Here is a 14,759-nt window from a genome sequence, read left to right as displayed (position 1 = left end):
GTACCAAGGCAGAGAAGGTGACTGATTCAGTTCAGGACTGCAAAAAGGGCTGCTTCCCAAGAAAAGCATCCAGTCAAACTGATCCAAAGCCACTTTGCTCTACCAGACTACAGGTACTGGCCTCAAAACAACACATAAGCTAAGTGAAGAAAGGAGAAAAGTAATCCACTAACACAGCAGAACTTAAACAGACACTAAATAAACAACTTAAAAAATAAGTCTTGGACTACTATGTTGGCAAGACAATAAAAAGCCAAGCAGCAAATGACTCTCAGTAAAGCTAAGGGATGAACACACTCTAAAGTGCAAACTGTTATCTTTATTTAATCTGACTAGTAGCTAAAAACAAGTCACTTTCAGTCCTTTAACAAATTACAGACGTTTGTACTTCAAGGGCACCTCTCCCTCCTGACCCACCTTTTTCATGTGTGTGTGAATTTTTTTTTTTAATTTTTTTATTTATTTTTAATAGGTCAACTTGAGTCTTAGCATGGTGACATTTTTCAAGCCCTAAAGCTACATCTAAAAAACATAGCCCTTCAAGGTTCCCGGCCTTCATGTCTGAGGACATCATGATATGCTCCAGCCAGATTTCTGACCTGGACAATCAAGGAACCAAGGCTGCAGGGCACAACATACTGTACACAGCATGCTGTACAATTGTTCTGTAATTAGAAGCAGACCAACCTAATACAAACATAATCAAATTGGCTTCTTCTAAATTCTCTCAAGAACTGCCAGACAAGCACTGGTTTTGAATTGCATTTATCAAAAAGGTTCTGGATTACATTAAAAAATTTAAAAGAAAAAAAAGAAAAAGAGCAAGATAAAATTTACAACAGCAAAAGAAATAGAGGGAAGATTGAACTCCAAAGACCCTGTGTCCTTCCACTTTAGTTTATAATGACAGCTGCAAATTCTAACTTCAAGCAGCTCTAGATATGAGACCAAAGGTAAATAATTACTAACCTTTCTACATTGACTGGCTTGTCAAATTTGAATAGAATATAATCCCCAGCAACTGGTGTGACAGCCCAGAAAAAATCTTCGCCTACGTAGGTCTTTTCTAGTGTATGCCCTTGGTAGACTTTTAAAGATGTTGAAACCTCTGCAGGTGGATTCACATGGATTTTATGCAGTAATGGTTTCAGGAAGTCTTTATCCTAATTGAAAGAAAGACAGACATCATGCTGGTGAGATAACCTGTATTATTACGTTCTTTTCCCAGGTGGTTACACTTAAAACAAAAGCATCAAATGGAAAACAAATGCATTATTCATTTTTAAGTGTATATCTTCTAATTAAAATTATTAACATGTCATTAAAGTAAAAATACATAGAAAAAAATAGTCCCTAGCAAAATCCACAAAAATAAACTGAGATTAGTACCTCTTATATTTGATAGTAACCACTTTAAATCAGATTTCATTCCAACTGGAGTAATACACAACATGCTTGAACATGCCAGACAATAAAAAAATGCTTGTTTTCTCAAAGGCTACAAAGGTTTTCATTTAATCAGCCTGCTCTGGAAAGGAAGGAAAATTTTAGCTACTAACTGTGAGTTTCTGGATCTTCCCTGCTAGAGAGGAGTGGAGGCCAACATGCTGGAAAAGAGAAGGCCTGAAACGTATCCGTAGGTTAGATTTCTGTCGATCACAATGTTTCTGAAACAGGGGAAGGAAGAAAGGGAGGGGGGTTAAAAAAAACAACCACAAAGCACTTCAGTAAAACCAACACCAGATTGCTGAGATTTTACTGCATGTATGTGATGTTATGTAATTCAAAAAGATTCAGCAAGAACTCTGAGCTATTTATCCAGTTGTTTTTGTTTTCATTCCAGAAATAGACCAAGATGGCTGTGAAAATATCATGCTGTTCAATAATCTGTTTATTCAGTCTTTCAGCAAGGCTGCTACCTGAGAAATGAAGGACCAAAATCCAAAGTTTAGTCCCCATTCAGAACCTTCTATGTGATTGCCATCCAAGCAGTGCCATTCTGCAGAGCCTTACTGTGTTTATTTTTGGACTGCTACACACAGAAACTAACTAGACTTTTGCTTTTCATCCTACTGCATCCATCTCCCAAATCTGAAACAGTAACAGTTATAGCACCTCTGAGAACTGCCTCTCTAAAGTTCTTTTTGAGATTAAAATCTTGCTAGGAAGAAATACTTCCTCAGGACAAACCATAACCATAACACACAGTAAGTATGCTAGCCTCCAGCTCAGCAAAACCAACTCATTGACCATCATGAAAACATTTTAGAAGCTTTATAATAAAAGAAACTTACAGCATCTTTCTCAGGGTTACATACTTTCACCCAGAGGATATGGTCCAGGAGCCAATCAATAGGTTTCTCCTTATAAAACATAAATATGAACTCTACAATAAGAGTGATATCTGGGGACTGGAACATTTTACCTGTAATGACATGAAGAATAACTTGAGTTATTTTAGATTAAAAATAACATTGTCTTTTGAAATAAGTGAGACAATACAACATTAGTTTGCGCCAAGACAAGAAATGTTAGCAATGAACAACCTGAAAACTCATGTTACTCCAAGCTCCATACCTTTCAGCTATGCAAACCTAAATAAATCAACTATTGAAACAAGAACTCATTGCAATATATCTTGGTGCTATCAAAATGTTCAATATATACCACAACACAGTCTCTTTAGCAACAGAAATTGTCAGTCTGCAAAACCAGAGAAGGTAGAGTTATCGATTCATGTCTGTTCTTGTCCATACCACTTGTAAGGTTCAAGGACTTCAGACAAGGAGCTGTCACAAGTGTTATCTGCACTGTGATACAATTCCAGCTTTTGCAGGTACAAAAAACGGAACAACTCCCACTAACTCCAGATCCTTCTCTGTAGAAAATCAAAGGGAAAGAAGGAAGCTACTAGAACATAACCACAGACCACGCACTTATTTTAAGTTAAGACATCACATAATAATGACAGGAGTTTTTTTCTGAAAATGCAATTAAATGCACTGGCCATCAGCAAATTCATACTGAATTTCCAACGAGCCACACTCAGACTAGTCAGCTGCCTAGTAGAAAGTCTAAGTCCTGCCCACAAACAGTAACTACAGAACTTCTTTGCTGTGTACTGCCATGACTTCGGGGCTTCCATGACAGCATAGTGGTGGGTCAAGTTGAGATGGACTTCTGGTTGGCACTGTGCTACAGGATTCTTGGGAATCTTGCAAACTGGAAAGCTTAAAGAAGGCCTTGGCAAGAGAAGGAAACTTACTATTGTAGAAGGAAGTATCAACAAGGGCAATTTTTAACATAGCTGTGGAATACACTTCACTGCCAGTACAGGTGTCTGAACAGAAAGGTGACCAATACCTTGGGCTATTTTGTTGAACTGAATGCAGCAGTTCAGAGAGGTACTGTGTATGAAGACTCAGCTACCAGGAGCAACACATAACTGGGAGTGGGTCAGTCCAAGGCTGAAGACAGACTGATGGGTGCTTGTGTCAGGGACTGAGTGCCAGCTAACCTCCTAAAGGCAGTTCCAGATTTGAGGGCAAATTCAGAAAACATCAGGTTTGCAGTTGAATTCTGCCTCTACTTTGCTAGGCTACAATGGAGGAGGCAGGGGAGAAAGACATAACACATTAATTAATCTCTTAGGAGGACATTGGCTGAAGTGATTCAGTTCCACAGATGGTGCTTAGGGGTGGGCAGTGCTGACCTACACAGGCATAGGCTCTCAGGGCATGGGTACATTAATGGATCAGAGTCCAACAGAAGCTCTCTTCCAATGTAACAAGTCTTCTGTCTGTCCACACTTGGGACTTCTGTGCAACACACTAACACACAGCACTTAGCCACGTGAAATGTTTTTTTCTCCACTTGTAATAAATGTCTTTCAGCCTTCAGAGGCTTTTTAAGTAACAACCTCCACAAGTGGTAGTGGTCCTAATATTTTCTCCTTCTATATATAGGAACAGCTGGAGCAGACATTAAGAACAGGTTCCTCTCTGAGGTGGCAAAAACACTTCCCACATTAATCAGAAAATAGAATTTCGTTCTCACCTACAAGAGGACAAAACTCTTTGGAGAGGCCACTAAGGATCTCTATAGGCTAGTCTGTATGACAAACAAATAGGGAACAATGTTTTGTATTAAGCTTAAAAACTACCAGCAGTGTGGCACTCCACTTGGGCAGGTGGCTGAGGGGAAATGAAGAAGTGGGGCAGTCTACCTTAATTAGTCAACAAGGAGGATGTTCACATTTTTATAAACAGAAGAGAGCATAGAACTGAAGTGTCCCCCTGAACCAGTACTACACAAAAGGTAAAGACTGAGGTGATGAGGAACATACATTTCCAGTGTGAATGTAACTGTGGACTATCACTCTGTGCCAGACATTCAGTTGCTTCTCTTTCTTTTTGAGGCTTACTGAAGTCTGTAATTCATATAAAATTATCACATGGCAGCATAAAAGTAAATAGATAAAACCAAACAAACAAGGAGCTGGGATTTAAAAATCTTTGTTTTAACAGTGATGGAGAATTTCTCTACTGAAACAGGTGACTAAGCATGGCATTTTATACAGTATGTCAGAGTAGATACAGAATGCCAGGTTCTTGGCTGACATGTATTAGTAACAAGGATATTTTTAAGGAAATCAACCAAGTTGCAGGAGCCCTAATACGTGCGCTCTGACACTGCCGGGTATCAGAGTCTTACATCTCGATATTTGTTTTGAGAATGCCAGGATCTCAAATTGCAAGATCCTTTATTTTCTCAAAAAGAGGATATGTACTTAGGAGATAACCTAAAGGGCCTTTTCCTTTCCAGAAAACAGGTCTGATGTGATCTCATTCTCTTATGGCTTATATGGAACTGGGTAAGAACACAGCCAATGAAATAATACTTATCCTGGAATTCTGAGATCAGTTTGAAGGAGTCTGATCAAGGCTACAACATGATGCAGTGCACCAAATACAGAAGAAGCATCTTTAAAAAGTCCCAATTATTTCATCTGTTGGAAGGATGCTATAGCCATAAACAAGACCATTCACACAGAAGGGTGGAGAAGTAAACGTGGTAAGGAATTAACTGACCTGACATTGCTAAATCAAAGTTATGCCTTACAAAAACCTTTGATGTTTATAAAGCAAAACGATTTACATTACTTGCAAGTGTTTGTGCAATGAGGTCCTCAAATAGGCATCTCCACTTGAAAATACTCTGTATCTAAAATCTGAACCTCCCACTAAGCAAGAGACTCAGCCTATTAACCTAAGGACTGCTATGAAGCCTTCTTTAAAGACACAAGAAACAAATTATTTTTATTAGTACATTGTTACTGTTTACATACTATGTTGCTGTTATATTGTTTAACATTATTTGCAGAAGTAAATATTTAAAAATGGGTAGGAAACTATCACATTATTTGTACAATATTGTGTAAAATACTGAAATAGAATAACAGCTCTTTCAGCTTGTCACACTTCCAACTAAATGGGCTCCTAATTTTCCTTGTGATTCATCTCTGCCTACTTATTTCAATAGCATGGGGCAGGAGTAAAAAAAAAGATGAGAAACCTTAAACATCAGCTGAAAAATGGGACTCATCAGGTGTTTCTGAGATGTTTGTGGGACTGAAACCATCGTTTCTAGATGACACCTGCTGGGGCAGTCTGTCAATCAGCACCTATTGCCATAGGAACTGGACCTTTCCACATGTTGTTGGAGAGATGCACAATATCATGCAACCCAGAAGAAAAAACATCTCAATGTTATTGCTCCAATCTCAATGGAACAAGACTGACTGAAGTGACCATTTATCCTCTCTTCCAGGAGAGATACACAACCATACTGCTCTGGAATCCTTTTTTTCTACCTGAGGGCAGAGCAACAGAATTTTTTTCCTTTGACTGTGTATTTTTTCTTTTGACTAGCTCATCTTCTGAGGAGCACAAGGATTACAGCCTTCAGTTGTCATCTATGGTGATTTCACTTCCAGACCATGTCACTTAAAACCTGAACATTCAGGTACAGGATCTTTACCTACAATTAAATAAGCAGAGAACAACACTGAAGGTCAGAAGAGGAATTTACTCTTTTCCCTGATTAAGTAATTCTAATTTTACCTAAAATAGAAACAGGTATCAGCAAACAAATTATTTGCTACCATATCACAAACTCTGGGCCTAGATTGGTACACTACTGTCAACCATTTAGCCAACCATGTCTGACCCTTGAAATATTCCAGCTAACATGGTGCTGTCACAGGACACACCAGGAAAAAAATACAACAAAATGAAGCAAAACAAAGAGACCTGATACATCCAGCTGCAACTAGTCAGAATATGCAAGGCAAGACTAGCATCTTCAGACACAACCAGCCTCTCTACATGATACTGCCAGCGGAGTGGAAGGGTTCAACAATGCTGGGAAAGCCCACTTGCTGGAATGAGCATGAGAATGAACAGGTCACACCCTGCCCCTGAGACAAGCCCTCATCTCTCTTCAGTAACCCAGCACAGACATCCTCATCCTACTTGCTAAAATGCTGCCATCACTTGCCAGATCTAGCTTGGCACAGCCTTCCTCCACCCTGCTCTCTGCCCTTCAGCAGAACACAGCACCCCTCAGCTGTGTACTTCTGTCTCAGACACCACCAGCACATCAGTACTGCCATGGATCTCCTTTTTTCTCCCCTGGAATGCTCTTCCTACAGCAGCTTAAAAACAGGCCTCTGGAGTGAAGTCTTCAAAGCCATGGACCCCTGATTGTTCTTAGAGTCCCTGCTCCACAGATCTGACACTCCAGCCCCTCTGAATCCAAACCAGCCAAGCCCTTTCCTAACCTTCTGAGTAAGGCATAAACGTATCCATAGCACAAGAAGCAGCATTTGCCAAGGTCCCACAGCCCTGTGGTCTCCCACACAGCTGCAGTTGAAGAAAGTGTCAAGTCATGGAGCCACTGAGATGCCATCCAAATCCAACATCCAGATTGTGCACAGGCCATCCCCAATATCCAGTCAAAATTCATCAAGCCAAAGAGACATCAACAAACTGCAATCAACACACTGCGTCAAACCAAAGCCAATGTAAAAGAACTGAAGCAACAGCTCATCCTGGACTGTGTTCATGCACTTGGTACAGTGCATGAGAATACACATAAATCAAGGAGACTCTGATGCTGAAATGTCAGAGGTTTCAGATTCTGGGTGCATACAACCTACCCTTGGAAAGAAACTTTAAAATCTAAAAGAATTGAGACTCAAAAGTAAAATCTTGCTCTATAAATCCCTATACACTTACAAAAAGTAGATTATTTCTCCTTATTATGTATCTATATTGATAAAGGTGAGAGCTAGGACTGAAAACAAAGATATAATGGAACATTTTCTCCTTTTTATTGTGCCCTGCCAAGACTTCTGTCTGATTTTCAGTCTATTTAAATGCTGTCCTTGGTGAACTATTCTGGCCTTTTCAGTATTTCGTTGGCAAGTACAAGACACATACAAAACTTTAAAAATTGTTTTCTACAGTTCTCTGAACTACAAGTATCTCTAAATACATAATTTTCATTCTTCTGCATAAACATCATGTTAAATGTACTCAGTTTATATTTTATACTTGCAAGCACATATTCTAACTATAGTTAAAGTCTTTCAATGTTTTCCCTGTTAATGATATGCAAATTACTGGCATTAAAATCAGAAACTCTTTGAAGTTATTTAAATCTCAAGTATTTCACTTGATCTACTTTCCACCAAGCTTCAAGCATGTGGACAGCCTAAGGAAAACTGTAATCAGAAAAACTTAAAATAATCAGAAAAAAACAGGCCTTAAAACATCAGGGCACAGTCAGATTCAGGCAAATTGTCTATAACAACCAAATGGCTGATACCAGAGCCTTCCATGAAAAGGCTGTGACAGGTGACATCACGGCATTCCACAAATTCCCTGGAAAACACCACAGTTCACAGGGACCCCAGTGCAAACCAGAATCCAGAAGAGCAGAACATGCATCTCCTTCCACAGAGCTTCTCAAGGAAACAGTATACATCTCACCCATTATTTATTAGATACTTGACAGCACTGAAGACTGTGCTTTCAGTATCAAACAAAACAAAAGGAAGCAAGTTCTGTTCTGTGGCAGAGGTGACAGAATTCTGTAATCCTGCTATCAGCCTATATAGCTGTGTTTGCCACTTTCTTATGTAGTACTTGCATAAATTAGATGCTCAGTTCAGAAACACACTACCAAAAAATCATTTCTACCTAGAACTTGTAAACTGAGCAAGGTTTCCAATAGCTTACAGCAATCAACCACACCTCTTTCTAAAGAGATTATTTCCAAATCAGTAGCATCTAGACAATTCAGTGATGTGCTTTCTCTCTTTGACATGTACACATAGAACTCATCCTCAGTTACAAATACGTACTTTTGCTCTTCTCCAACTTATACACATTACCAAATTACCATAGTATCAGGCTCCATAAAGATCCATAAAAGGATAGCAGAGACGAGTTAAATCTACATTACTTGTACAAAATTTCTGTGCAAAATATGGTTATAGCACACCAACGTGTTTCAAAGCCAGAAGTTTCAGTCTCTTTCACAAATCCTAACTTTTCTCTCAAATCTTAAAAGCAGGGTAAGCAGCTAAATTGGGAGGGGAAAAAAAAATATCTAATTTTCTGGGCAGAAAAGCAACATTAAGATGTGTAGCCATAGCTAAATGCACCTGATATTCTACTGATGTATTCTAACTAAAAGGAGGCAAACAAATATGACACAAGGAACAAAGAACAGGAATGCAAACAGCAGGAGTCAACAACTAAATTTAATTAGAATTATTTTAGGAGCCTACACTGAGAATATATGGATAGTGTAGAAAAAGAACTTTAAAATATTTTTAAACAGTTGTGCAGGTGATTAAGCTAAATCTCAGTATTAAGAGCTATATACCTATCCCTTCTGGCTTAAACACTGTGCCCTCTACAGCAGCACACACACCAGAAAGTGGTGTCAATCCACAGACAGTAAGTGATCTGAAAAACATCTGCATGGTGTAGACAGTGCATCACCTAAACTCTAAGCTGGTTGTACACCCATTTCAACATGTCAGTCTTTGTGAGTATGCCCTACTACTTAATTAAGCAAATGCAAAATGAATGTAAATTACTTCAGGAGCCCACTTCATCCAGAGTTTATATTTAAAGTGCAATTAGGACCAGAGCTAAAACTCTAAGCCCAACTAAGACCACAATTAAAGTTTAACTGTTAAAAAGTAGAAACAAAGCCTCATCAGATACAGCCATAGAATTGCAGAGGTGCAAGGGCCTCTGTCATGGTTTGGGTCCAATACAACAACAAAGAATCAGCCCCATGGCCAGTCACTCACACACACCCTGGGATGGGGAGGACAAAGCCCAACTAGAAGCTCCTGGGTCCAGACAAAGGACAAGGAGGGATCTTCACTGATTAAGGGCCCGGGCAAAACAGACTCAGCTTGGGGAAAATAATAATGTAATTCCACACCAATCACACCCCCCAGGACACAGACACCCCCAGAGCAGGGCTTGCAGATGTTACCCCACCCCTCCCTTCTTCCCGGGCCCCAATCCCTTGGTTCCCGGTTTCTCTCCCTCCTTCCCCCCAGCGGCACAGGGGGACAGGGGATGGGGTTTAGAGTCACTTCACAGCCTGGGGGTTCCTGCTGCTCCTGCCTCCTCAGCAAGAAGGATTCCTGACAGTCCTGCCCTGCTTCCCCACGGGGTCCCTCCCATGGCACAGAGGCCTCCACCAACCTCTCCTTCCTGAGCCCTTCCCACCAGGTCCGGAGCTGCTCCAGCCTGGGCTTCCCACAGAGTCACGGGGGCTTCGGGAACAGCCACCTCCCCTGGCCCGGGGGCTTCCACAGCTGAGCAATCAGAGCCCACTGGCACCAAATCCTCTGGCCACAACATCCAAGTCCAGGGGCCAAGTTCCCCCCTCCTGGCGCCTTCAGGGAATGTCCCATCACGTTCCTCCATGAGTGCAGGGGCACAGCTGCCATCTCGCCATGGGCTGCAGGGAAACTGCTGCTGGGGCACCTTCTGCCCCTTCTTCCTCACCAACCACAGGGAACTTCACCCCAGCACTGCCTCTCACCTCTCCAGCCCAGCTCTTCTTCAACTGCTCTCTGCTCAGTTCTTCCATATGTTAATGGCAGAGGTGCATGTATCTTCCCTCTAATGGCTCCTTGGCTGGGTTTGGAGCAGGGGCAGCTTCTCAACTTCTTACTGGAGCTACCCTTGGGGCCCTTCACCTGCTACCAAACTTTTCTCCAAGATAGATAGCTCCATTTTCTATTTTTCTCCCTTCTCTAGGGCCACAAAACCAGTCCCATAACTATTTCAGCAACAGTGCATCGCTGTTGGTAGCCCAAGGCAACTATGCAGATCCATTATGATAAGATAAATGAGGTAGGTTCTGTTCTGACCGACAGGCAAATGTACAAAGCACCATTTTGTACCCTAACATACCATGGTTAGGATGTAATTACTGTTTTCCTTCCTACTCAGTGAATCTCTCAGACCCTGAAAGTCAGGGAACGACTGCCTCTGCAAGCACACCTGATGCTGAGCTGGAAACAGGATAGTACATGGCATTCACACAATGCCAGCCTTTCAGTGCTGCAGTCCAGGTGTATGTCCACTCTTGGCAGTTGTTAAGGGTCACTGAGCTAAGAAATGAAGTTGTTCTCTGGAAAGCAGGTCCGAAACACAAACATGAGACCAAGAATTTCCAAGAGAACGACAGAACTCAGGACTGTGCTTTATCTGTTACATGTATGATTTTCTTCCTTCTCTGCCCTCAAATTACAGTGTTTGCCTTGGAATCGTTTCTGTTGACTGCAGACAGAAACTTCCACAGTATGACTTAGCTTTTCATTTTTCCTTGCATATCTCCAGTTTAGTGCTTTTAAACAGATCATGACACACCACTGCAGTAATGAAATAACCTTTCGTACTGTAAAATCCCTTCAAAACTTCTTTTTCATTGCTTTTCTGTTAAGTCTAGTACCTCTAAATAAAAATGTATCAGTGTAAGAGCAAATAACCATAAAGCAATTTCAACAGCACTCTGGAAGTCAATCCACAACAGTCTAAGAAGCTGCATTAGCTTCTCTCACTGCTGTTCATTGCAAATGACAGACTTCATTACCCTAAGAAGGAGTAGTCTGTCAGAATTTCTCCTTGATGGAGTAGAAAGGTGGAAACAGAGCAAGCTCTGCTACCAAGACAAACTGATGCCTGCTGATTCTTGGAAATTTTGGCATAAACACCAATGAAGTTGTTTTAGCTGAAGTTAGTTTTCATTCTCTTTGTACTTCAGGCAATAGCCTTTTCATGACATTTTTGTTTAAAAGGCAGCTAAGTTAAAAGTCATTGCTTGCAGATGGACTGATAGCACTTTTATAAATTAATTAACTTTTGGTTATAAAAATGCCTTCTATTCCAACAGTTTGAGTTTGCCTCAGTCATACAAAAGTACATGAAACAACTGAAAAAAATCCAACCTCCATGAGCTAAACTAGATATCCTAAAAAAGCCAATGATTTTCAACTTCTTGGTCTATTGCCAGTACAAAGGCGATAGCTTTGAAGTCAGATCACTATTAATTCACAGAATCTGAGGCTGAATGTGCATTTTCAAACTACTAAAGTGAAAATTTTCTTACCAATGAAACCCAGCTGAGAAAATTCTAGAATCATCCAATCTTCAGAAGCGAGCTGAAGTGCAAAATTTTTTATTGTGCTGAAATAATTCTGCTTGACAACGATGTCATCTTCAAGCTAGAGGAAGGAAGCAGTGATATCAACATAAATAAAAAGAAAAATCACCAACAAAGCAACAGAAAAAAAAGCACAGCTAAAAAATACCAATTTATAATACACTGCTAATACACAATGATATATTTCTAATCCAAGTGCTGCTATAAAAACTAGATGCAATGGCCAGAAATAAGTATTGTACAGATCACTGTCTGTTTGTGGGAACTAACTGTCCTGCTTTGGGCGGGAATAGAGTTAATTTTCTTCCTAGTAGCTGGTATAACACTTTGTTTAGGTTTGAGATGGTTTAGGATGAAAAGAATGTTGATAACACTAAGTCAGGAACTTCTTAGCTTCTCATACTGTCCTGCCAGTGAGGAGGCTGGGGGTGCACAAGAAGCTGGGAGGGGACACAGCTAGGACAGCTGACTCAAACTGGCCCAAGGAATATTCCATATGATGTCATACTGAACAATAAAACTGGGGGGAGCTGGCTGGGGGACAGCAGTGGCTGCTCAGGGAGTGGCTGGACATCAGTCAGTGGTTGGTGAGCAACCGTATTGTGCATCACCCATTTTGCATCTTCTTTCATTGTGATTATTTTCCCTTCCTTTTCTGTCCTATTAAACTGTCTTTATTTCAATCCCTGAGTTTTAACATTTTTTTTCCCCCAGTTCTCTCCCCCACCCCAGTGGGGGGAAATGAGCAAACAGCTGTGTGGTGTTTAGCTGCCTGCTGGGTTAAACCACAACATTAATCCAGAATTTTTCTCTAGTAAGAATCCATAAATGTATCTCAACTTACTACTTCAGAACATTGCTTTTCTAGCTTCTCTCTTTGGAGAAAAATCATCCATTAAATAACGTTAGACTAAATCTCATCATCAGTAGGACAAGCAGAATATCTATATTATTTTACACAAACATGACCTTGTTTACTCATACACCTAACAGCACTGAAAGAATTTCTCCTCTGAGATGACACATGTTGTCTACAGAGGCAAGATTCATTTCACCTGGCTTTTGCTGCCCAACAGAAGAACAGGTGCATGATCCAAAATTATAATCTAGTCCAGGCAGCCAGACTGTCAAGATGTACTGCTACAATCCCTTTAATTCAGAGTAAGTGCAGGTCACTGCTTTAAGGATCCTGCTTCTCCTCTCCTTTTCTCCTCCCTCGTGCTGACACTAATATTTGGGTGACTGCCTAGTTTCAAAGACAGTGTCTCATGTTATTTGCTGTGCAACTTCAAGGAGGGCTGAGTCCCCAACAGCTCTCTGAGAGCAGTCAGCACAGCTTTGTAAAAACTAGATGAGCTGAGTGGGGCTTTATACCCAAAAGGCACAGTCCTAAAACCTAAATAAAGATCATAAGTGCAGTTACTCACTAAATCTGCAGTAACTGTAGGTAACACTTCAAAGCAGTGAGACACGACAGGAACAACTCTGAGCTAAAATAAAGAATTGCTACACTACATTCTTGAAAACCTCTTTGCAAATGAAAAAAGGAAACAAGTCTAGCAACACAATGAAAACTTATCTATACACAACAGTGGTGTTAAAGTGATGCTGCACTTGCCTTCAGAAGAAAATAAAAACTTTTTAGCTTGATTTCCACTCAAAACTATGCTGGTATTTTTTGCCTGGGCAACTCATTGGGTTTAAGAGACAATAGAATCATAGAATCATAGAATCATAGAATCTTAGGGGCTGGAAGGGACCTTGAGAGATCATCTAGTCCAACCCCCCTGCCAGAGCAGGGTCACCTAGAGTACATCACACAGGAACTCATCCAGGTGGGTTTTGAATGTCTCCAGTGAGGGAGACTCCACAGCCTCCCTGGGCAGTCTGTTCCAGTGCTCTGTCACTCTTACAGTAAAAAAATTTTTTCGGATATTCACCTTGAACCTCCTATGCTCCAATTTACACCCATTACCCCTTGTCCTATCACTGGTCATCACTGAGAAAAGCCTAACTCCATCTCCCTGACACTCACCCCTTACATATTTGTAAACATTGATGAGGTCACCCCCCAGTCTCCTTTTCTCCAAGCTAAAGAGCCCCAGCTCCCTCAGCCTTTCCTCATCAGGGAGATGCTCCACTCCCTTAATCTTCGTAGCTCTGCGCTGGACTCTTTCAAGCAGTTCCCTGTCCTTCTGGAACTGAGGGGCCCAGAACTGGACACAATACTCCAGATGCGGCCTCACCAATGCAGAATAGAGGGGGAGGAGAACCTCTCTTGACCTACTAACCACACCCTTTCTAATGCACCCCAGGATGCCATTGGCCTTCTTGGCCACAAGGGCACATTGCTGGCTCATGGTCATCCTCCTGTCTACCAGGACCCCCAGGTCTCCTTCACCTACACTGCTCTCCAGCAGTTCAGCCCCCAAGCTGTTTGCATTCCCTCAATGTTTTTATGAAGCATCTTAAGATTAAAATAAGTCACACATGACAAATTACTTCATACTTCAGAGACAGTGGCCTCCACAAATTCCTCATATACCACAGCCTCCATACTTAAAGCTCTCCTTCAACTATGGAATCAAGTTACCTGGGTTCTGTGTAGGTCAAACAGCAGAACTTCTAGAGACTTATTTGAAAATTTATGTCAAAACACAGAAGAGAGATTTACCTGAATGTAATAAACCCCCTTTTTCTGGGCATACATCATAAGAAAACAGTAATCCAAGTTTTGTTTTGTTCTCCATCTGAAATGAAATTAAAAGCTTAAGGATTATGAAAAAGAGTTATTTCCATACACACTGGCAATGCAAAGTAAATCTCACTATGAAGAATGATGCATACTAGTGAAATGTTAGGACAGCTGGTTTTGGCATTGTTCCCTCAGGAAATCCTCTGTCTGAAAAAAGAAACAAAGCTTTCACCTTATGCTTTAATACTGACATAAAACTGATTTAACTTGAATCTGATTTTGTGAGAACTACCTGACA

At 40.8% G+C, this 14,759-nt stretch overlaps 1 protein-coding gene across 1 annotated transcript in view; it reads right to left on the bottom strand.

Annotated features, from left to right (window-relative positions):
- MGAT4A (mannosyl (alpha-1,3-)-glycoprotein beta-1,4-N-acetylglucosaminyltransferase, isozyme A) overlaps window positions 1-14,759 on the bottom strand; it is a 79,228-nt gene that overhangs the window by 16,717 nt on the left and 47,752 nt on the right. The window contains exons 7-11 of the mRNA XM_009998670.1: window positions 14,441-14,516; window positions 11,713-11,827; window positions 2,295-2,425; window positions 1,560-1,667; window positions 970-1,163 (exon numbers count right to left, since the gene is read on the bottom strand). Coding sequence (XP_009996972.1) covers window positions 970-1,163; window positions 1,560-1,667; window positions 2,295-2,425; window positions 11,713-11,827; window positions 14,441-14,516 — 624 coding nt within the window. The remainder of the gene's footprint in view (window positions 1-969; window positions 1,164-1,559; window positions 1,668-2,294; window positions 2,426-11,712; window positions 11,828-14,440; window positions 14,517-14,759) is intronic.

Source organism: Chaetura pelagica, unplaced genomic scaffold (genome assembly GCF_000747805.2).
Source record: "Chaetura pelagica isolate M959 unplaced genomic scaffold, ChaPel_1.0 scaffold120, whole genome shotgun sequence".
Lineage (NCBI taxonomy): Eukaryota > Metazoa > Chordata > Aves > Apodiformes > Apodidae > Chaetura > Chaetura pelagica.
Note: the sequence above shows the minus strand (reverse complement) of the source record. Positions and strands in the feature narration are given on the sequence as shown.